Raw genomic sequence first — 23,686 nt, 5'->3', positions numbered from 1 at the left:
ATCCTACAAGGTTCTGGTTGTGGTGATTTTGTGAGAGCTTTTAGTGCTCCCTCTGAATTCCCACATTTTGCTGGACTTGTCTCCATTCCATGCAGCCCACCCCTATAAGTGAGCCCGCTGGCAGAGGAAAAAGAGGAAATAATAAAAATCCTCCGGATGAATCCGGGCCAGTTATTGATGGCGTGGGGCTCCAAAGAGGTGGAGGCCTCCAAGAACATTGCAGGAGGAGCAGGAGGCCTGGAGCTGGGCTGGGAGAGCCCAGGTGAGGGGTGAGGGAGCCGTGGAGGGGCCCCAGAGCAGCCCCTTGGCGTGCCCTGCTGCTCCCTGGTTCATTCCCCGGGAGCAGCCGCGCTCCGAGCGTTGGGCTGTTGTTCATCTTCCTGATGCCATCTGTTTGCCTGGGCGGGAGGGAGGGTTGGGATCCGCTCCAAGCTGCTCCAAATGTTTTTCCCTGGTTGGGGCTGAGGTTCAGATGTTCATGTGCAGCTCCTGACGCCGTTCGGGAGCAGTCCTGGTCCAGGGGGATCCAAGGGAGCTGGGGTCACCTCTGGCTGGGGCTGGGAAGCTCTGGGGTCACTGCTGCATGCAGAGGCAGAGGAGCTGTCCCTGAGTCCCTGTGCTGCACTCCCAGTGTGTTCTGGCTGGATGCACTGAATGCTCCCTCCTCAGCTCTTTTCCCAGCCCTACCCCACCTCTCTCTGCTCCCACATCTTCTCTGGGATCATCTTGACTGCTGCTGATTTTCCATTCCTTTTTGGATTCTCTCATGTCCCACCCCAAATTCTCTTTACTTTCACTCCACTCAAACAGTGGCCGCAGCCCTGATTTTATTCTCCCTCATTTTCTGATCCCTGTATTTTTTTTCCATATGCAGCTGACACTGAGCGCAGTGAGATTCCTTTTTGATTTTCTTTCCCAGTTTGCAGTTTCCTGCCTTTAAATCAGTGAATCTCACCACCAAGCTGAGCCTGGGAAGCTGAGAGGAGCTTCTGGATACTTTTTCCTGGCTTTTTGCAGTGGTTCCTGCAGGAGAGTTTTTTGCAAGTGCCTCCCTTGAGTGACAACACTGGAAAACTGTCAAAGGCTGGGAGGTGGGAACTGTGGGGATTGAAATCCCTGCAGCGCTTACAGCTCAATCCTAAAATCCTGCAGTGCTTTGGGACCTCAAATCCCATCCCATTCCATGGCAGGGACATCTCCCACTGTCCCAGCCTGGCCTGGGATGGAACAGCCACGTTCCTCTCATGGATCCTGACCCCCCACTCAATGCATGGCTGTAAAACAATTCTGTTTTTAGGAAAATCCTTTTCTTTCTCCTCAATTAAATCCTGATAGCTTGTCTTTTTAAGGCCCTGGAGGGACTGAATTTTTATTTTGCCACTGGAGAACTCAGAGAAAGGATGTGTTTAATTAAATATTAACAGGATCCTCTCTGAGTTGTAAGAGCTCAGTACCTGTAGTAAATCAGTAAATTCAGGGCTGTCTGGGAGTCACCCAGCTCTGAGGACTTTAATGGATATCATTCAGTGTATTTTGGGGTTGGTTTTATTGGTTTTTGGAGGGGACATCCCCATCCCCACAGGAGCTCTTTCCACTGCCTCCTCCAGGTCTCCCAAAGAGAATCCACATGGACTGAAAAGTGACAGAGTATCTCAAAACTGAGAAACTACCAATCTTTTAGAAATATTTAAATAGAAATGAGCATAAAATAGAATAAAAATATTGATAGTATAACCTAAGAATAAATAAAGTGTTTTGGCAATATACAGAGAAAATTGTCAGATGCCAAGGAGTACTGGAGGAGGAACTGGGGACCTTGTGCTGCTGTGGGGACATGGATCCACATTTTTGTTTTCCATCATTATCAGCAGAAAGGTGGCTGGGATAATTTAAATGGAAATAAACTGATGGAATCTTCAGCTGTCCAATGAATTTAGAAAAGCTTCAGGAAAAGCCTCAGTTCCTCTGCTTGCACTGTGGGAATGACAAACAGGGATTGCTCACTTTGGTTCTGGGGAAAGATCTGGGAAATATTCCATTGGTGCAGGTCAAAAAACCAAGTTAAATCTTAATGAAATGCACCTGTTTGAGGGCTTTGCTCTGAAACAGGTGAAATTCTAATATTGGCAATTCCTGTCAGAATTAGCTTGAGTTTTGTAAACTGGGGTTTGGAGGATATTGTGACAACATTCCAAGTGTTGCTGGGAGTGCTGTGGCTGTAATTCCAGGTAGAACCCTCCAGATTTATTTGGGTGATTGGTGGCTTTGTTTTGGTTTGTCGTTGTCCAAACAATTTAATATTTGGTACCTGCTGCAGAAAATGTCCATAAAATCCTCATTCAGAGCAGGATGGGAAATTCCCCATTTCCCTTCCCTCTGGATTACAGCTCCATGCCTTTGGGCCAGGCTTGAACTCCTTTTCTGGAGTCACCAGAGCGGGCTGTAAATGGAAATTTGGTGGTTATTTATAAGCTGCTGCCAAAAAAGCAAAAGCCCAGAGGCTCTCGGTGCCTGCACCCAGCTAAGGCTGAATCCAGCAGGTGGGTGGATGGTAAATTTATCCAAGGGTTTTATCCATGTTTTTTTAATCTGGCTCCAGGCTGTGGCTCTGGACATCAGCACTTGTCGGGATTGCTCTGGGGAGGAATCTCAGCCTAAGCTAAACCAGCTGAGACAAGGAAAATCCTCCTGTTTGGTCGGAGTGCTTAGGATAAACAGGGAAATAGTGAAAAAAAACCCCAAAGCATATCACTGTGGCTGAATGGAAAGGATGTGCCAAAGTCTTCCAGAGCTGTTCAGTCCACAGCTGCAATTCCCAAAGCCCTGCTGTTCCCTTCCCTTGGGAGTGCAGCCCTCCTGTTCCCAGAGTGGAACGATTTGGTGCAGTTCTGGTGGCTGAGCCCGGTTTACAGCGCGAGCGATAAAATTCTCTTGAGAAAGTCATTGCTAAGATTGCATAATTGGGCATTAAAGTTCTGATTATACTTTCCAAACTCTGGGACTTTGTTAAAAACCTGACATTCCAAAGCACTGAATTTCAGTGTTTGACAGCTCAGCTGTGAGAGTTTTTTACAGAACATTTGTACCAGAAGAACAGCATGTTAATTGCCTAAAAAAAAAAACTGGGACAGATTAATCATGGAGCAGGATAGTTGGGAGAATGTAGTTCTGGAGCCCTCTGCTGATGGATTTCCTCGTGGAAAGGCTTTGGAAGGGGCTGGAGTGGCCAGCTCTGGAGGTGGCACTCGGTGACAAGCTGGGGACGGGGCACAGCTTGGACTCGATGATCCTGGAGGGCTTTCCCAACCTCACTGAGATTCTGCTGGCATTCTCCAACCATCCAAGCAGATGTCCTTGTTTTCCATGATGTCCTTGAACATTCCTGCTCCTTAAACCCCTGACTCTGGAGGTGCTCCAGCTGAAATATTGGAAATATTTCGCGCATCGCACAAATCTGTGTGCAGCGTTTGCAGAGAGACCGGCCCGAGCTGGTAGCTGGATTTGGAGAAGGAGTTTGCAGCCACAAACTGCTCATTATTTTATTCTTTATTTTTACTTTGTGGGTTTGTGTCACACAATAAATCATGGAATCAACCTCCTGAGTGGGAAGGGACCCACAAGGATCATCCAAGTCCAGCTCCTGGCCCTGCACAGGTCTCGTTTATTGTTCCTGAGGAGATTTGAAGCAGAGATCTGGAACGGCTTTGTTTTCTCAGATCTATGAAGCCAAAGCTTTCTGGCACAATCATTTCCTTGGAAAAGGGAAGAATTGTCCTGGAGCTGCCCTGCATCTCCCATTTTCCTGTACAAGGGCAGCTGCTCTGGGGGTGACTCTGACAACACCATGGCAAGGGTTGGGAGCCTCCTGTTCCCAGAGCCAGGCAAGGAGGGGATTTAACTTCAGCCAGAGAGGCTGTGCTGAGGAGTTCTGAATTCTGAGTTCCAAATTCATCATCCTTTGATGGGGAACCTGGCCCTGACAAAACTTGTTTAAACCCCAAAAGAGCAGGAGGCAAAACCTGGGGTATGGGAAGGAAGTGAGGATGTGCCAGGCACAGGTTTCCTCAGGGAAGGAAAATCCGATTTCAATGAACCATGTGCCAGTGAGGCATTTTATGAGGGAACATTCTCTGGGCATGCTGTGGCTGCCCCTGCATCCCTGGCAGTGTCCCTGGACAGGGCTTGGAGCACCTGGGACAGGGGGAGATGTCCCTGCAATGGCAGGGGTGGCACTGGGTGGGCTTTGGGGTCCCTGCCATGCCAGGATTCCATGCTATGCACTGAAATACAGAGGAGACAGGCTCAGGAGTTCCTGGATAATGAGGTGTTTATGGAGATAAATGTCAGGTTTAATGCAAAATCATTTCCTCGTATTTGAGCAACCAATTTTCATGACTGCTTGTGGGAATTGTGCCTTTGAGATGTCCCTGGTGCTGACATTCCCTGTACAGGTTTGGCATTCCCAGAATCCCATTTATGAGCAGCCATGGAAGCATCTTCCAGCACTGCATCCACAGCCAGGAAAGGGGTGGAGAGAGGATGAAGAAGAAGGGTGGACAGCAAAAAGTTTTGTGCTTTTTGCCAAAATACAAAGAGCAGAGTGAGCAGGGAAAAGTTTTTAGCTGGGAATGAACGAGGGGAAGAACTAAATCTGTGTTTGTGCAGGTCAGTGGAATGTTTCTGCAGGAACTCCTAGAAGAGAGGGTAATTCTATAGCAAAGAAAGGATAATTCCATACGACAGGAATGCTGGAGGTGCAGAACATCAAACCCAGCTGCAGAGAGTTTGGGGAGCTCAGGGAAGAGAGTGTGAGCCAGAGGAGGGCTCTGGGAATGGGGCCTGTGCTTGGAATGGGAAGGGGATGTTTGGAGGGAGGGGATCCAGGAGCATTGGGATGGGGAAGGAAGGAGAGGATGGCCCAGGTGAGAAGTTATGGCTGGGGAATAATGAAGAGCAGAGAAGGTTCAAGAAGGTAAATGAAAGCTGGGAAATAATGGGAATATCCATGAGAATGGGCACCTTGTGGGATAGAAACTCCCAAGGTACACTTGGAGTGGGGGGGTTGGCAGAAAGCAGGCATGGATCAGAACTGGAATTTTCAGTTGTTCAAAACTCCCTGTTTTGTTCAGAAAGGAAAAGGTTCTGTGACTGGATGGGAACATCTCCCACGCTGAGGGAACCACGCATTTTCCAGGCAGTTTGCTGTGTGCCTCCCAGAGGTTTGGGAAACACAGAAATGAGCTTAATCTCAGTTTGGAGCTTCAGTAATGCCTGCTCCAGTGGGAATGTCCCATCCCACGGGAGAGAGGCAGGGAAAGGTCCCGCATCCCTCAGGACAAGAGGGACCCTGAGGGGCTGGAGTGTGTCCAGGGCAGGGAACAGAGCTGGGGAAGGGTCTGGAGAACAGGAGAGGCTCAGGGAGCTGGGAAGGGGCTGCAGAATCCCTGAGGGGGCTGGGAAACGGGCTCAGCCTGGAGAAAAGGAGGAAAAAATTGCAGGATTCTGTGATTCCACATCTGTGCCAGAGGGTCACTGTGCTGGTGTTCACAGGGGTCTGAGGAAGAGGGAAGAGACGAGGATCTGACTCCACGTTTCAGAAGGCTGATTTATTATTTTATGATATATATTACATTAAAACTATACTAAAAGAATAGAAGAAAGGATTTCATCAGAAGGCTGGCTAAGAATAGAATAGAAAGGAATGATAACAAAGGTTTGTGGCTCGGCTCTGTGTCTGAGCCAGCTGACTGTGATTGGCCATTAATTAGAAACAACCCCATGAGACCAATCCCAGATGCACCTGTTGCATCCCACAGCAGCAGATAACCATTGTTTGCATTTTGTTCCTGAGGCCTCCCAGCTTCTCAGGAGGAGAAATCCCAAGGAAAGGATTTTCCATAAAAGATGTCTGTGACAGGTCAGCTCTCACTGGGAGCCAGAGCTGCCACTTTTAGCTCAAAGTGCCTGTCCTGGCTGCAGTTTGTGGCTCCCACTGCCCTCCCTGGCACTGCCAGCTCACCACAATGCTCCCCCTTTCCCTGCTGCAGTCCTGCTAAGCTGATTCCTGTATCAGGAATAATGCAGCTGGATTGTGATGGAAACCACTGGGAAGTGATTGGGGATTCTGTAGGAGCCGGTGAGGAAGAAACCAGAAGTTTTGTTGTTCCTACTTAAATCCCAATTTGTTTCCGTGCTGCCTTCAGCAGGTAAACGATGTTCTCTCTGCTGTTCCTTTGGAGAGCACTTCCAGCCATTGCTCCATAAAGCAGCAAATAAAGCCCATTTCATCCCAAATTTCACAGCACATCATCTCTTAAACGGAAGGATTACTTCACATAAAAGCTGTGACACATCAAAGATGCAAGCAGAAATGTAAATTCCCTGATTTCCAGACAGCACACTTCCCCAAGAAATGTCTCCTGTTTATTGGGATTCTCTCCTGCTGAAATGTCTGCAGGGTGAGCTGTCAGAGTGATTGGAATTTCTAGCAATTAACGGCATAATGATTAATTTTCAACATGTGCCACTAATGTGCAACAATTTACTGGAATTCTGTCACTCCTATAAAAAGAATCTGGGCTTTTCCTTGAGGTTGTGCAAGAATTGTGTGTAGGGAGAACAGGACACAGATTATTGATAATCAAACCAACCCCAACAAGTGCTTTTGCTGTCACTAAAATGCCTTTGCAATTGGAGTTATCATCATCTGGGATTATCCAAAGCCATTTACTCAGAAAAGCTCCTTCAGGAAGGAATTTCAAGGAAGGAAATTGAGAATTTCGAGGCAAGGCCAATAGTAACCTTCGGAGTCAATGAATATCTTATCAGAAAAGATAAAGATTTGCCTTTATGTCCCAAAGGTGTGAGGTCTGGGCTATCAAAACTGATACTTGGTAGAAATAATTCTTCAATTTTCCTGCACCCTTTTTGTGCACCTTTCCCAGACCTCAAGGTGTTCAGGTCTCCGGGGACCTCCCAGGACTTGCAGCAAAGCCAGGGACATTTCCCCTCATTGATATTCCCCGGAGACAAAAGCTGAAATCTGATTTTTCATGCTTGGTTATTTTATTTTAGGATTAGCCAAATCTGAATGTGAACCTGAATGCAGACCATTGTAATGGGGGCATAATGAAGAGAATTCAATTACCAGCATTAAATGGCATTTCTGGGGGAGATATGCTGCTTATCTGGGAATTTCTGTGCAGGAAAACAATTCAGATAGTATTGCACACCCCTCTCTTTGATAAGACCAATTCCCCTTTGGAAGCTCCCTAATAATTCTGTTATTGTGACTTTAGAGCCAGAGTTCCTTAATCTTTCAGGAAGGTTAATGAAGATTATTACCAATGGCTTCTACAGCCAGAATAAATCCCTAGTTTTGCATTTCCAATTAGGAACAGAACAGGGACATTCCCACCTCCCTCACCTGGCTCAGGGGGGAAGTTTGGGACAAAATCCTTCTTTGCTTCTAAACAGGGTGTGGAGAAGTGGAATTTGGATGAAATGGAGAGACTTCCCAAGGAGAATCCCAGGATTCCTGAGGCTGGGAAAGCTTTCCAAGGTCCCTGAGCCCAACCTGGGACCGATCCCCTCTGATGTTTTTTTGGGACATGAAAGATTCCATCCCCCTGCTATGGGCAGGGACACTTCCCACCATCTCAGGCTGCTCTGAGCCTTATCCAGCCTGGCCTTGGGCACTGCCAGGAGATCCAAGGGCAGCCACAGCTGCTCTGGATGCTCCCAGCCAGGAATTCCTTCCCAAAACCCCATCCATCCCTGCCCTCTGCCAGTGGAAAGCCTTTCCCTGGGTCCTGTCCCCTTTGCTCCATCCCTCTGCCCACCCTGGGCTCTCCCCAGCAGCTCCAGGGACAGGGCTGGGGACAACTACAGTAAATCATAGTGAACAGGCTTTGTTATTGTAGCAGATTTTATATCAAAATTCCATACCTGCATGAGCATACGCATTTTAATCAAGGCATCAATTCATGAATAGCAGGTGTCAAATATTGGAGGCAGCTGGCTTTGCTAAAGGTGGATTGATGGAATCATATATGTGTAAATACATGTTTATTTATATGTGTTATGTCTGTGATAATTGAGGTTTTACTCACCGCCTAACTTCTAAGCTTCTGAGCACAAATTTTATTTCAGAATATGGAGTTTAAATATTTTAATATAAAGAGGGGCAGCATCCAGGCTGGGAATGCTCCCTCCCCTTGGAAGGAATCAAGCAGATTTTTCAGCAAGAGCAACGCTGCTTTTCAGGCAGAGAATAAGCAGCTTCCACCTCATCAGAGGCCTTTTCTGAATGGGAAAATGGGGGGGAATGCAAAACAGCAGCAAGGACTGATGTCAGAGCTTACATAAGCACAATTCCCATGTCACAAGCACGGGATTACAGCTGCAGACAAAAGTTTGGGATGAGGAATACAAGGTAGGGGTAGTGAGAGTTACACAACCGCCAGAGCAAGGAAACAAGGCGCCGAAAACTCCCAGCGTTCGTGCAAAGCTGGTGCCCACAAAGCTGCAGCTCACAGAAAGGTGAGCAGCAAATTAAAAACCCAAAATGTGGGTGAGGAGGTGGCAGAGCTGTGGAGAGGTTCCACGTGGTTGTAAATGCAGAGAGAACCTTCCTCCGTTCCTGCAAGGCTCTGAATTATGAGCAGGGCTGTGCTTCTAATTGAGATGTGGTGCTGGAAATGAAGAGGGCTCCGGGAGCTTTGAAGTTCCCTAATTATTGCAGTGACCCAGACTGCAACTGGACACGGTGGAAATCTGCCAGGCAGCCCACAGAATTCATTAAAGGGAAGAAAGGAAACACAAGTGGATGTCTGACCAGTGCCAGGAGAATATCCACGGGGAAAAGGCTTTGGGCTGAGGGAAATTTGAGGGTTGTTTTCTTTTTTAATTCCAACCTGTAGCTCAGCTTTGTTGCATTGTGTAGCCCCTGTTATCAAATCCTTTTGGCAGAGAAAAGGTAAATTCTGGGGTATTGGGACAAACTGGGAAATTCCCAGTGCCTTCCTTGGGTCAGAGGAGGGAGAAGCTGCCCTGGAACCCCTCAGGAATCCTGGTGAATGCTCCAGAAAGGGCTCCTGCTTTCCAAACAAGTCCTTTGTGGGATTTGGAGAAAATAGGGATTGCTTTAGAGAAGGGGAGGTTCAGATTGGATTCTTTGTTGGAGTTTTAGATGGAACACTGGGAAGTAATTCCATATTAATGGTGTGGATTGTGCTGCTAAAGGAAAACCATCCCTGTGTGAGATGTGTGGCAAAGGAGGCACTGAGGAGAATTCCCTGCTGCTCTGGAAATAATCCCTATTTTCTGAACCCTCTGACAGATGTTTTACTGCTCATTCCAGCCCTGCCACGCTCCCATCCCCACTCCCAATTTCTCTGTTTTCAGCATTTCTCAGTAGTAACTTTCTAGCTCTGCCAGATCCCTGCAACTGGGATTTCTTGGAGATTTCTGAATGGAATTGGACGGGCAGGAGGGGTTTGATGTTTGGTCAGACAGCTCAGGCTGGTCCCTGAGAGCCCAGAACCTGCTGCCTTTGGCTCGGGTTATTCAGGGTATTTATTGAATTTTGGCTCTGGTTGTGGCACTGCAACAGCTCCCTGAGCCGCCAGCCCTTCTGTGAAGTGTTCTGTGGAAAACTTGTTTGGGAGAAAAATTAAATCCACCACTGGTGTATCCTGCAAACCAGCAAATTAGAAATTGATTTATCCTGCCAATCACTCAGAGGCCCCTTCTGGAGGGTTTTGTAGCAGCATTTCCACCACCCCTGTTCTGCACCCACTGCTGGAGTCTTCAGGAGAGCCCAGAATTCCAGAGCTGGGGCTGGAAGGGATCTTAAATCCCATCCCAACCCACCCCTGCCGTGGCAAGGACACCTTCCACTGCCCCAGCCTGCTCCTGGGACACCTCTGGGGGCACCCACAGCTGCTCTGGGAACCCCATCCCAGCCAGGAATCCCATCCCAAGGCATTTGGGGTGTTGGAATCTGTTGAGCCGTTTCATCCCATCTTCTAATCTGCTGGGTGAGCCTGCAGCAGTTTTCTCTGTCTTTCCAGCAGGTGAGGGAAATGTCTTCTCCTGTGGCTCCTGATAAACAGGGATTAGTGTTTTCCTGCACAAAAGGTCCGTGAATTGAGGAGGGATTGTAAGTTTTTGTAATTGATTTCCATAAAGCTCCTGTTTTCCTCAGCTGAAGGAGTTTCTTTATAAGACAATAAACTGCAGGAGCTGATAATGAGCTGCTTGCTGGAGCTGAAAAGGAGCAGGTTATTTTATGCCGCTTTCCTCATTTATCTGTCTTTATTCAAGAAACAATCTGATTTTGGAGCTCTTTCGGAGGCTCTGATTTTCCTGTGTGATGTGTGACATGGGGCAGTGACCTCAGGACTCGGCTGTGGGGAATTTCAGTTCTGAAATGGGGAGAAGCACCAAGCTCTGGTGCTTCCAGGGGAGTGGGAGAGGGATGAGGAATCCCCTGCAGGGATTAAGGGATGGATGAAGCTGCTGTGTCCCTGAGCCTTTTCCATCAGCAACCACCAGCACCGAGGAAAGGATCTCTGAACATCAGCAGAGAGCAAAATGCAGGGAAGGAAAGTGTAATTACCAGAGCTGGAATTAGTCCAGGGTAGGAATTAATAATGCTGAAATTAATAAAAAGTTTAATTACCATGAGCCCACAAGGCGTGAAATTCTGCTCCTTTCAATCATAGCCCAGGTCCTTCCACTCCATACTGGTGCTTGCTACAAAAACCTTATTTTGCTCTATTTGGACTAATTTAGTGCATTGTTTTCCTAAATCTAGCTCAGAACCTTGGGAGTGGTTTGGAAAATGGGAGTTGAAGGTTGAGCCCTCCTTGCCTTTGTGGTAAATAGGTTTCAGGACAGCCTGGTTTATCCAGAGTGTTTAAGTAACTCCTAAAGGTGTCCAGGATGGATTTAGGGACTGCTTGATGTGTTCCCAATCTGCTTCTGGAGTGTTCCCTCTGTCCTGAAGTGGTTTTGTTCCACAAGGAATAGGGGGGCACTGTGTAAAGTTACTCACTGAGTTAGGGGTGCCCAAACATGCTGGGGGTGAGGAGGGCCTGCACCACTGGGACTGAGGGTGGGAGAAGTTTGGGAACAGTTCTGGATACCTATTTTAGTGCAGGAAAAGGAATGGGTTTTGCTGAATCCCCTCTTGGAGCTTCCAGCAGAGCCTGGTGGCACGGGAGGAGCAGGAATGGTTTGGGATCGCTCTGAAGCCAAGGGTTCCATCCCTGCTTTCCTCAGCTGCTGCAGGAGCCTGTGGGAGCAGCACGGGGAGCTCTGCTGGTGTGGAGGATCCAGGGATAATTCCCATTTCCCACAGGAATCCCACCCAGGTGCCTCCACCTGCGTCCCTGCCTGCTCTGCGCCAGGGACCGGCCTTGCCTCTGTGCTTCCATGGGTGGGTGTGGATTCCCATTTTCCCATTACAGCCAGGCTTGTGGCTGGGCTAGGTGTGTTCCCTTCCATCCCAGGGCAGGGAACAGCTGCAGCGTCCAGGTTTTCTCCTTGCACTCCAAATCCCACCTTCCATTCCAGCAAGGCGCCACAGACACCTCAGGACACACACTCTGGATATCCCTGGGCAAAACTGCTTTCCATGAGCCGCAATCCGCAGCATAACTCCTGAGAACATTCCCCCAAAAGGCTGCTGAAATCCCCTTTTCCTCCCTGTTTCTCCCAGTATGCTGCTTGGAGATGACCAGCAAAAGGAAGCTGATCGGGCGCCTGGTGCCGTGCCGGTGTTTCCGCGGCGAGGAGGAGATCGTCTCCGTGCTGGACTATTCCCACTGCGGCCTGCAGCAGGTGCCAAAGGAGGTCTTCAGCTTCGAGAGGACCCTGGAGGAGCTCTACCTCGATGCCAACCAGATTGAGGAGCTTCCCAAGGTAATCCACGTCCTGCTGGGGTGTGTGCCCGGCTCTGGGCCTGCCGGGGCTGCTGGGGAGAGGTGGAGATGGGGGCTCCAGGGATATTCCTTGGAATCGGGGCTGGGCTGGGAGGAGAAGGGCCTGCTGCTCCTTCTTCACAGCACGGGAATGGGGCAGCTCGGAGCCTGGAACTGGGGAAAAAAATTCTGCATAATAAATGGTTCTGGCCTTGGAAATTCCTGTGGTATCCAGTACCTGGATCAGGAGACACTGATGCCTGTGGATCCTCTCCATCCTTGCTTTTCCCTCAGGATCAGCCTCTTATCCCTGTGGGACATTCCTGGGAATATCAGGGCTGTCCTCCCTGTCAGGACCAGCCCTTTATCCCTGTGGGACATTCCTGGGGAATGCCAACTGTCCAAGAAGGAGTTTCATGACTCCTGAGAGGAGTTTTTTTCATTCACTCCTCTCATAAACCCTGAGATCATCCAAGCCATCCTTCCCCTGTAAAACTCCCCTTCTGGAACCTTCCAATCCCTCCTCCTGCTGATCAATGTTTGCTGTAAGGAATTAAAATTACTGTAACCAAAATGTTCTGGAAACAAAGGAGAGAAAGGTGGAAAAACCAATTAGCGGCAGGTGCTGGCTCCATAATGAAGCGTGAAGGGATGGGATCCAGGCCTTAATGGAATTTTTTCTCCACAATAATGAAAGATGCTTACAAATCTTTAATTAAACATTGCTTCATTCTCCACCATCTCAGAGCAAATTTCCCGTTTTTGCTGCACAGAGACTTTGTAAAAAATCCATTTACAGAAGTACAAAATGGGCTTTTTCCATGCCATGGGGTTGCTTTGCTGGGATGGGATGGTTCATTGCTTGAGAGGTCTCACTCTGTAGAGGAATTCTGCACAGATGGTGGGGCAGGGCCACCAAAATCCCTTTATTTTCATGGGAAAATGCTGTGGAGAGCTGCCTGAGCTCTCCTGGAGACACAGCACAGAACCAGCTGGGTTCTATCCCCAGAAATCCCAAATGGAACCTGGGGAAAACCTGCTCAGGAAGCCCTGAGGTCCCATCTTCTCCTTCTTATTATTCTTATTCTTCTTCTTTCTTTTATTCTTCCAATAATAATAATAATAATAATAATTTCCCTTCTTTTCCTTCTGCTACTGAGGAATACTGGAAGTCTCTCATTTAGGGAGGGATTTTTGGGATATTTGGGTTGGGCCTCTTGGAATGATCGAAGTGTTTCCAAAAACAAATATATCAGAGCACAATGCTAGGATCCTGTATGGAAAAAAATGAGGGCCAAAGGGAAGAGGTCCAAAATGCTGAAGCTGGGATGAAGGTGATAATTTAAATTTAGAGTAAATCGAGTTTAACATAATCTTGGCCACGTGGAAGAGAAGATTAATGGCAGTGTTAATAGCACTCATCGGTTTTTGTCTTAAGCCTTTATTAATTGTAACCAGGAATTCAACAGCTGAAATAATTCCTTTATCAAATTTTCTGCTCGAGGTGTTTTTGCTGCAGAGCTCAAGGCTTTTTTTTTTCATCACTGAATTAATGTTCCAGGAGAGAAAATGCTTTTTTTTCCCCATGAAACTAGCACTGTAATACTTAACATGAACTTTTGTGTTTTACATTAATCTACAATTCTCTCCTCCCTCTGCAAATGTGTTTTCAAAGATTTTATTCCAGAGGAAATTTTTGGACATTTTCTGTTCTTTGCCATATATTCCGTGCCCCTGATATTAAAAAATTCTTTTGAATCAAAACTCTTGATCATGTTTTATTATTTAATGAGGAAACAACTTAGTTAAGTCCAGCTCTACTTTAGTTTCACGTGATGCTCTAAAGTCCAGTAAATTAGTTTGCATTGAACTGATGCCTTAAACTCATTCTGCCTGATCTTATTTTTGCTTTCCATTGAAGTATCATACTGATGATTCTTTCCCTGCTGATTTTCAGCTCTTCATTTCTTGTATTTCTCTGGTTTTTTAAGGATTTACAAGATGTTTTTATACTTCTAACTCTCTTTTTTTGGCTAAATTCAGCCAAGTCTTTTTATTCTCTTTGCCTTTGACTTCATTCTCCTGCTGCAAAAAAATCCTTTATTTGTGTGAGTCAAGTGAATTGATGACTAATAAAGGGAAAATTGATCTGGATGAGAGTGGAGTCATTGGAATCAGCATCCAGAGAAACATGAGTGGGCTGGAGTTCTCCCCAGAGGTGCAGAACAAAACCCTGATTTCATAACTCAGAGCTCGGTAGCATCACTTGGATTTGGTCTGAGAGGAATTAAAGTTGTTTCATGGGCAGAGGGAATGGTGATTCCAACAAAGTCCTGATGGCCAGGGAGCTCTGGAAACTGGGAAAAATATCTGTTAAGCATCCAGTGGGTGAAAAATTAGCAATTTTGGGACTCCATTCCATGGCTCATGTTCCTTCTGATGCTTCATAAAATCATTCCAGAGGGAAGATTTTTAATTGGGCTTCTCCCTCCAGCACTTCCAAAGTCTTGGGTGTGTCCAGGTGGGAACAGAACTGCAAGTTCCAAGCCTTCTTCAGCTCCCAAAGGAGTTCCTGGTGAAAACTGGGAATCCACTTCTGTAAAATTGGAATTTGATGGAAAAATTAGAATTGAGTCCTGAATTTCGGGCAGGGGTTTCAAGGAAGTATCCTTTGGATAACGCCAAGGCATTTTTGGATCTTGAGGATAATTATTTAATCTGAATGCAGTCACAGTATTTTAAAATCTGCTGTGAAATTTAATTATGAAATCGAATATTTTAATTTACCAGGGGCACAAAAACTTGGAAATTTTTATGACAAATATTAAACACACCAATAAATATGAATTATAAGTAATGATATCAGAATCACAAGATATTGATTGCAGTGAATTTACAGGTTTTGAGTGTTTTTGAACATCCCTGCTACCCTGTTTTCATATCCCCTGTCAATGTCACATTTTCTGAAAAATCTCTTCACCAGGATTACTTCTCCTGGGAAGCTGAGAAGCCTCAGAGAAAAAGGAAAACAATATTATCTCATTTGCTTCTCCTGTGTTGTGCTGCTTTGGAATGTGGTTGGAGATTGTTTATCCAACACGTGAATTGTTTTGACTCAATGCCCAATCACGGTCAGGCTGTGTCGGACTCTGAGGAGAGAGTCACGAGTTTTTAATTAGTATCTTGTTAAGGATCCTTCTGTAAGGATCCTTTCTCTCTTCTTTAGTATAGTCTTAGGATAGCATTCTTTTATATAAAATAGTAAATTAGCCTGCTAAGAACATGGAGTCAGATCCATCATTTCCTCCTTCATCCTGGGGACCCAGCAAATACCACAATCCCCGCCAACCATGGGAATGCCTTCCCAAAAACCCCCCTGGGAGGGTGGGATTCTGCTGTGGCCAGGGGGGGTTTGTGCTGATTGTGTGCCAGTAAGGATCCCAAATGGATTTATTTCTTCTCCCCCATGGAACCCCCGGAACAGCAACTGTTCAACTGCCAGGCCCTGCGCAAGCTCAGCATCCCCGACAACGACCTGTCCAGCCTCCCCACGTCCATCGCCAGCCTGGTCAACCTCCGTGAGCTCGACATCAGCAAGAATGGTGAGGGCTCCCCTTCCCCAGCATCCCCTGAAAAAACTGGGAGCTGAGATGGAGTTTTGGCTCCTCGTGGTGCAGAAATTCGCGCTCCGTCTCAGGTTCCGCGCGCGGCGCTGTGGGGAAGGGTCTGTGCAAACCCAGCTCTGGTTTTTCCTTTAAAAAATTGGGTTTTCTTCAGCATCCTGTGCTCTGGGGGTTTCTGCCCAGCTGGGAGTCGGAATGTGAGGCCAGTTTTCCATGCACTTAGGAACATTCCACTTCCAAAGGGGTTCAGAGCTCATTGGGCTCTTGTGTGGGGGGTTTAAACAATTCCCAGGATTTATCTGGGCTGGTTTGCTGCTGTGCAATCCCAAATCTGGGAATTTTCATTCCATTTTCATATCAATGGGCCTAAAAACCTTTGCTGCCTGAGCTCAAGGGTCTTCATTTTTAAAAAATGAGGCTTAGGAACTCCTGGAAATTTTGGGAAATTTCCTGTCAGTGGAGGTCTGGAGACTGTGAGAGAAAAGCAGTTTGGGAAAGGATGAAGGCACAAATCCCAGCACAAATTATGTCACTGTTAATTCTAGAGCATTGTATAAACCAAACACTATCAGAAAAGTTATAATTTTGTATTTTCATGTATTTATTTAGGGCTTGAGCATCACCTTTTGGATGATAATTCCAAACTGTGTTTCCATCCTGCTCGAGTTGAAGTCTGAGCTGGAAATCCCAACTGAGCATTTATGAACAGACCAGGCTGAACAGTTTTTGTGTAGATAATATTTGTCTGTGTCTAATAAATATTTTTGTGTATCTAATACTCTTTCCATTTTTTTTAGGAATCCAAGATTTCCCAGAAAACATTAAGTGTTGTAAGTGTTTAACGATAATCGAAGCCAGCGTCAACCCCGTGTCCAAGTGAGTACCAGGAGCTCGTTTTGCTCCTTCCAAGGGCACAAAATGAGCTCAGGCTTAATCTGAATGTCTTTCTAATTGTTTAAATTTAAACAATTTAAATTTGTTTCTAATTTAAACCCAAGTGGGTTTGTCTGAGATCTGAGTACTCTGGGAGTGCCAGTCAGGCTGGGCAGTATCCATACACAGGGGTGAGGCTTCACCTTGGCCAGCCTTAATTCCTTATTCCTTCCAAAATCTTGCAAAAATAGCAACAAAAAATGAGTTGTAAATCCAGGATTTGCAAAATGGAGTGAAGGGGAGAAAGGGTGAAATGTTGATGTTTCAGTTTTAAAAAAATAGAGAGAAATAGATGAGGGAGAGGGACAAAGAATGAGAGGAAAAGAGAAAGAGAAAAAGAAAAAGATTAAGAGAAAGAGAAGAGAAGAGAAGAGAAGAGAAGAGAAGAGAAGAGAAGAGAAGAGAAGAGAAGAGAAGAGAAGAGAAGAGAAGAGAAGAGAAGAGAAGAGAAGAGAAGAGAAGAGAAGAGAAGAGAAGAAAGAAAAGAAAAAGAAAAGAAAAGAAAAACACCTTTGGTTTAAATCCCTCAAGCAGGAAGGGAGCAAAAGCTGCCGTCCCCTGAATGTGCCAGGCCTTTGCATTTCCTGCTTGTAGCAATGCAGAGAAGATGGGAATGGGCAAAAATGTCTGTTAAAAGTGAGTTCTTCAGGAGAATTTGGGTAGAAGAAGTAGGTGAGAGAGAAAGTCACCTTTCTGCTGCTAAATATACATTGTTATTATCTCCATGGCAACTCGGGGTGAGCATTAAGGTTTGCTCTGTTTTTTTAGGCTGCCAGATGGCTTCACACAACTTCTAAATTTGACCCAGCTCTATCTAAACGATGCCTTTTTGGAGTTTCTTCCAGCTAACTTTGGAAGGTAAGGATGAGTCACCACAGCACATTCCTGTCCCTGAACCCGGCTCAGGCTCCGAGGGACCGGCTCAAAGCTGGCTCCCCTTGAAAAACTTATTGGAATATGAATCCCAATATAACCAGTTAGATTGTGCCTGGGTCAGTGCTGACCCTCGCTGCTGGGCCAAAGGCAGCACTGTGGTGTTTTACCCCAGAGATACCTTGGCTGCTGGAGATTGCAGCAGGGCACTGGTGCAAGTCCAGGCTTGTCAGGACTCCGTTTACCTCAGGAGAGAGAGCTTCTGGCGATGGTGAAGAGAAAAAGGAGAGGATTCTGCTGGAGGGTTATATCCAGATGTTTATTCCATGGTTACAGAGGTCTGAACCGGGGCAACTGCTGCCAACAGAATGAGGCCGCATGGTCTCATTAACCTTTTAAGCCCAGGGACAGGGGAAGGGGAGGGGACAGGTGAGTTACCAACCAGGTGAAAGGGGCAGGGTCTCAAGGGACTGGGGACACCTATCCAATGTCCCCCAGGCCTGAGGGACCAACCACACGACGCCTTGCTGGAATGTTAAACCTGATTGACAGGGCACACTCAGCAAGGGGGCGAGGGAGAAGGGAGAGAGGCATAGGCACACCTGGGAAGGGACCCGGAAGTTTAAAACAGGACATTGCAACACACCACAACAAAAAGTGAGCACAAACCCCGAGATTTTGGCTTTTCAGCCGTGTTCTTGTGAGTGTCAGCAGGCTGGGGAGGGGTGAGGAGCAGCATCCCCCTGCAGTGGCTCAGCTGTGGCAGGGCCAGGGCCACCAGGCTCCTCTCGGGTCCCCTCCTGGTGACAAAGGGACAGCAGGGTGCAGAGCTGTGGCTGAGGGGGCTGGGACAGGCAAAGGTGGAGTGTGGGAGCCCAGAGACGGCAGGGCAGGAGGGTGGGGAGAGAGGGCAAAAATAAACCCAGCGATGTCAGGTGAGGACAGAGCAGAGGTGGTGGGAGCAGGGTGCTCTGGGTTTGGCTCTCTCATTCGAGATTTCAGCAGTTCCTTAGATCTCCCAGCCAAGGCACCGACTGGTGTGGTGGGTTCAGTGCTGCCAGGGCACCAATCCACCTTGTTGCCTTCTGACACAAGGCAGGCAGCCTGGTTTCAGGAAGCAGCACGGCGACCCCCTTCCCCGGGGTCGCTCGGGCCTAAGAAACACGCGGACACCAATATGGTGGAGGATCAAAGGCCTTTATTCTCTCTTCCCGTGGGGTTTTATAGTCTAGGGGGCTTCTACGTCAGGTGAGGGTCTGTCCTTACCATCTATGGTTAGTAGGGATGGAAAGGTACCTGGGCAAGTGGAAAATTACCGGAATCCGGTTCAGGGGGCTGCATTCCTATGTTAATTTTCTTATCTAAGGGGGCAGGGGCCCTGTCTTCCCGTAACATCACGAGATCTTCCGAACGCCAGGCCCTACCTGCTACACCACCTCCTGCTGGAGACAGGATTAGGAGAAGGGCAAAGCAGCTCAGAACCTTAAAAGGGCGTAAAGAACGTTTTATTAACAGTAATAAAAGGGAAAAAAATGAGTAAAAATCAAAGCAAACCCCTCAGAACACTTCTCCTCCCCCCACAAGCTTCTCTTTCCCCAGTGGACACAGAGTGAGCCCAATTCCCACAGGAGCTGGGGGTCCCCACCCTGCACGGCCCTGGCAGAAATGGGGAATTTATCCCACTGGGAACTGCTGGGAATTCTGCCCTGGACTGGCCCCTGGGCAAGAGCTCAGGAGAAAAAAGATCAGCAGAGAAAAACTCTGGTTTTGTCACAGAAGTCACCCAAGCCCAGCTTTAGGCTGGTCCCTGTGGCCACCTGGGTGAAAGTTCTATTATTTATTTTATTTATTTTTATTTATTACGGTTCTTTTATTTAATTAATTTATTGTTTTTTATTTTAGTTATAGTTATTTATTTTAATTTTTTTTTAATTTATTTATTTAGTATCTATGGGAACATTTGCTCATCTCTCCAAACCAAATGACAAAATGTGACCAACTCCTGCTGGGAGTGACACTGGGCTGCTCAGGCCTGGGGAGATAAAAATGTTGGGGTACTATTATTATTATTTTTTTATATTATTTTATTTTATATTATTTTATTTTATATTATTGTATTTTATTGTATTTTATTGTATTTTTAAAATTTTTTTTAAATTTTATTTTATTTTATTTTTATTTCTTCTATTATTATATTTTATTTTTATATTATTATGTATATATTATTTATTCTATTATTATTATTATTATTATTATTATTATTATTATTATTATTATTATTATTATTATTATTATTATTATTATTATTATTATTATTATTATTTTATATCAACTCAGTGACTCTAATTCCTTTGTTATTGTTGTTTTTTCCCTCCTGTCTCATCTATTTGGGACCTTACACTTACAAACCTTGCTCTTCTTTTTTACTTGTTGGTTTTTTTTTGTTGTTGTTTCTTCCAAACTTCCCAGCTTTTCCTGTGTTTGCCTTGTTGGAAGCACTAATAAAATTAGTTTAAAATTGCTGGGAAAACCTGATCAATGCCAGAGCTTTTCAGGAGAATTCAGATCAGGGCAGACATTACGTGAAATTATTTGGCTCTGATTTTTCCCCCACAAAAACTGGACTTTGATTTTTTTGCATAAAAACATAAAATCCCACTTCTTCTTAAAATAAGAAGAAATCATTTCAAACTATTCTAATGGACTCTTCAAATGCATTAATTATTTTCTCTCCTATTTCCAGACTTGTCAAATTGCGAATTTTGGAGTTAAGAGAAAACCACTTGAAAACTCTACCAAAGTAAGTGCTGGGGTCTTTCCAATGATTCACCTGGAATTTCCAGAAGTGCCAAATATCTGGATTGGTAGCAATGCAGTGGTGATGTATCTGTGATGAGTTGGTTTTTGGTTATCATTTATAAAATAAATTCTACTGAAGGTTTTTAGCATTTCTACTGAAGTGTTGGAAATACCCTCAGGAAAATATTTTCCTCTCATGGTCTGTCCAGAATTAAATGTTTTGGGCTTTACTGTGCCAGCAGGACATTGAGTCCCTTCAGGATTATTTCAGTTAAGTGGGGTTTAAGTGGACAAAAAGTTCTCAAAAGTAAATTCCAGCCCTGGGTTGATCCCTCACACGATGCACCATAAATTATTATTGTTTTTAGTGGAGGGGTGGGATTATTTTTAATTAAGAATGATTTATTGTTTAGATAAGCATTAATCTCAGAGATTGTGAGATTTTAAAGGAGTAAATTGTTGGTTATAGCTTAGGAGTAGTTACAAGTTTCTTCATTATAATAGATATAATTTATATATCATATCATATATCATATCATATCATAACATATCAATCTAAAAATATATACTACTATTTTTATATTATTATATTAGCATCTATTTTTTATTTATAATAGATCTATTATTATTTATAATATAATATATATCTATATTATAATATAAATATATTATATTATATTATATTATATTATATTATATTATATTATATTATATTATATTATATTATATTATAGATCTATTATAATATTATAATATATATTATATAGTATATTATATTATATAATTATATGATATTATATAATTATATACATTGTAATATATAATATATATTACATATTATAATTTCTATAATATATAATTTTTTAAACTAATAGACAGTTGTTACAGGGTTTATTCTACTTTTCTAACTTATCACTTACTTCTGTTGTACTGTGGATACTTTTGTCTAATGGGTTTTTAACTTACATGCACACATGTTTCTATTCTAACTTTTAAACTCTTAGCTTTATTAAACTGCACTTTTATATTATAAACTCTCACTATTTTATTAATACAGTTTCTCACTTAAGGCATATACTTATAACTATAGAAACATAATTTGATGGTTTCGTTATGTTTCTGTTTTATGTCTGCGTCTGCTTTATGTTTAATGTTTTATCTTGTATTTTTACTTTATGTTTTATGTTTTATGTTTAATGTCTGTGTCTTGTACTTTTGCATTAATCTAAGTTCATTCTAGGGCTGTACATCCAATCTTTTGGTGTCTGTGGACGTTTTTTGTTTTTCCAATTCCCACCCCTGGGCAGAGGAAAACCTTCCCGAGGTTCTGGGGGATTTTTTCCCAAATTCCTCCGGAAAATTGCGGGGTTGCAGGGACCTCCTTGTGGCCTGGTGACTCAGCGCCAGGGGTCTGGAGGGATGAGAAATTCCCTGGATTTGCTGTTCTCATCCTCTGACTCACGGCTCTCTGCAGATCTTTGGGTTCTTTTGGCAGCAGGAATTGTTTTCCTGCAGGACCTGCTGGAAAAAAATGACATCCAATGGATCCTTTCCAAAGAGCAAGTCCTGATGTAGGGAAAAAAAAAAACCCAGAAAAATAGGATTTCTCCTGGACTTCAGGATTAATTTGCTTCTTGGGAAGGAGAAGATGCAGTGCCCAGAAGATGGGCAGGATTCTGAGGGAACACAGTCAGAATTTGGGAATTAATGTGCAAAAAGTCACATCCTAAGGGACCAGTGGGAATTTGGGGGATAAATCAGGAGCTCTCCAGCTGGGAATGAGGGGTGGGAGAGTTTGAGGGATGTGAAATGTGAAATCTGCCTCCTGGGAGCCATGGATCCAGATGGATTTACCAGGGAATTCTCACCTGAGCCCAAGGGATGTTTGTGCCACGGGGCAGATTCCAGATTCCTCCAAAAGTAAAAGAAAAAATCAGAATAAAATCAGAATATTCCTGATTGCTCTCAGGAGCCCAACAGGATGCTCAAACCCCAAAAAAATCAGTTTAGGGGTGAAAAAAGGGGGAGAGCTCATTTGGGAAATGGGAAAGGCTGGAGCAGGTCCTGACAGGAAAAACAGGGATTGCACAGTGAATGGTATGGGAAGGCCTAAAAATAATGATAATTATCTACAAACCAGAACGGAGGGGAGATATTTCAGTGTTTGTGTGAGCTCCCAGGGAATGTGCTCACTGGGGAAACTGGGAACTGGGGAAATGGGCTGAAAGCAGCCAGAAATGGGACACTCCATCCCCGACGGCAGCGTGGGACTCCTCAGCACTTGGATCTCCTGTGCTCTGCTCCGTGGGGCTTTCGGGCTGAAATCCCTGAAATCATCAGATTTTCCAGCTCCCTCTTTGCAATCTTCCAAAATATTCCTTCCTTGTCCTTCTCCTGCTGCTTGGAGTCAGGAATGGAAGGAGTTCATGGACACGAGGATGATGATGGGCTGGGGGTTTATTTTCCTTTTTCCTTCATTTTCCTTTTTCCTTCATTTTCCTTTTTCTTTGATTTTCCTTTTTCCTTGATTTTCCTTTTTCCTTCATTTTCCTCTTGTTAAAACCACTCATTTCATCTCGCTCAGTTTTCAGCCTTAAAATGTTGCTGTTTTCAGCCTTAAAACCGAAACCAGTTTTGGTTTTGAATTCTGGTTTGAATTCGTGATTCTTTCAGGCTCTGACTGTACCCAAACAGACCCCTGTGAAAACAGAGGGTTGGTTTCAGCCCCCCGGTTTTATTCATTCTTTTTGCTGTCAAAATTCAGATTTTTCCCTTGAAAAGTTGTTGTTTGGCTTTACCTGTTGTGGGCAATGGAACGTAGGAGTTTTCTGCTTTGCCTTTTTCTCCAAATCCCTCAGGCTGGGCTGAATTTCTGGGGTTCTTAGCTGCCACAATTTAAGTTACAAAAGGATTTCTGTGCATTCAATTATGTAAAAATTAAATTTTCCTATTTTGTATAATATTTTCCTATCGATGATCCAATATTTTCCTTGATCAAGGGGAAATTGGATAAATATTCCTCTCATAATTTAAAACCAAAGGACAGCCTGGTTAAAATTTTCCATTAAAAGGAGAAAAGGACACGGGAAGGATCTTCCTCAATTAAGATTTTCCTTCTGGGTAATGAATGAAGGGGTGAAAACAAGATTTTGGTGCAGTTATAATTGAAAATATCTGGTTTGGCTTCCCAATTAGATATTGGGGAAAAAACTTGGGAGAAAAACACATTTTTCACCCACTAGAATTTCCTCTTAGGAATTTCCATATAATGGAGTTTTCTCAGTGCTTAGAATTCCAAGTGTAATTTGATTTTTTTTCTGTAAATACAATGTGAAAAAATGACATTTTTATCTGACATTCATTCTATTTTTTCCCCAGGCCTTCCCACTTTTTTTCCATATCTCTTTCTCCCCCCAGATTTAGAGATATTAGTTTTAATTTGAATTAATCCCACCAAATGAATGTGCCAGGAACTCCTCAAAATGTAGGAAAAATCATTTGGGAACAAGGCAGAGGGAGGAAGTTTTCCTG

General features: G+C 44.6%; 1 protein-coding gene across 5 annotated transcripts in view; it reads left to right on the top strand.

The window, feature by feature from the left end:
• Nucleotides 1-23,686, top strand: part of LRRC7 (leucine rich repeat containing 7) — a 94,817-nt gene that overhangs the window by 30,090 nt on the left and 41,041 nt on the right. For all 5 annotated transcript variants that reach the window (XM_064720186.1, XM_064720187.1, XM_064720188.1 and 2 more), the window contains 5 exons: nt 11,726-11,928; nt 15,412-15,529; nt 16,348-16,426; nt 17,252-17,341; nt 20,100-20,156. In XM_064720186.1, coding sequence (XP_064576256.1) covers nt 11,726-11,928; nt 15,412-15,529; nt 16,348-16,426; nt 17,252-17,341; nt 20,100-20,156 — 547 coding nt within the window. The remainder of the gene's footprint in view (nt 1-11,725; nt 11,929-15,411; nt 15,530-16,347; nt 16,427-17,251; nt 17,342-20,099; nt 20,157-23,686) is intronic.

Source organism: Zonotrichia leucophrys, chromosome 8 (genome assembly GCF_028769735.1).
Source record: "Zonotrichia leucophrys gambelii isolate GWCS_2022_RI chromosome 8, RI_Zleu_2.0, whole genome shotgun sequence".
NCBI lineage: Eukaryota > Metazoa > Chordata > Aves > Passeriformes > Passerellidae > Zonotrichia > Zonotrichia leucophrys.
The sequence above is the reverse complement of the archived record's forward strand: the minus strand, read 5'-3'. Positions and strand labels throughout refer to the sequence as shown.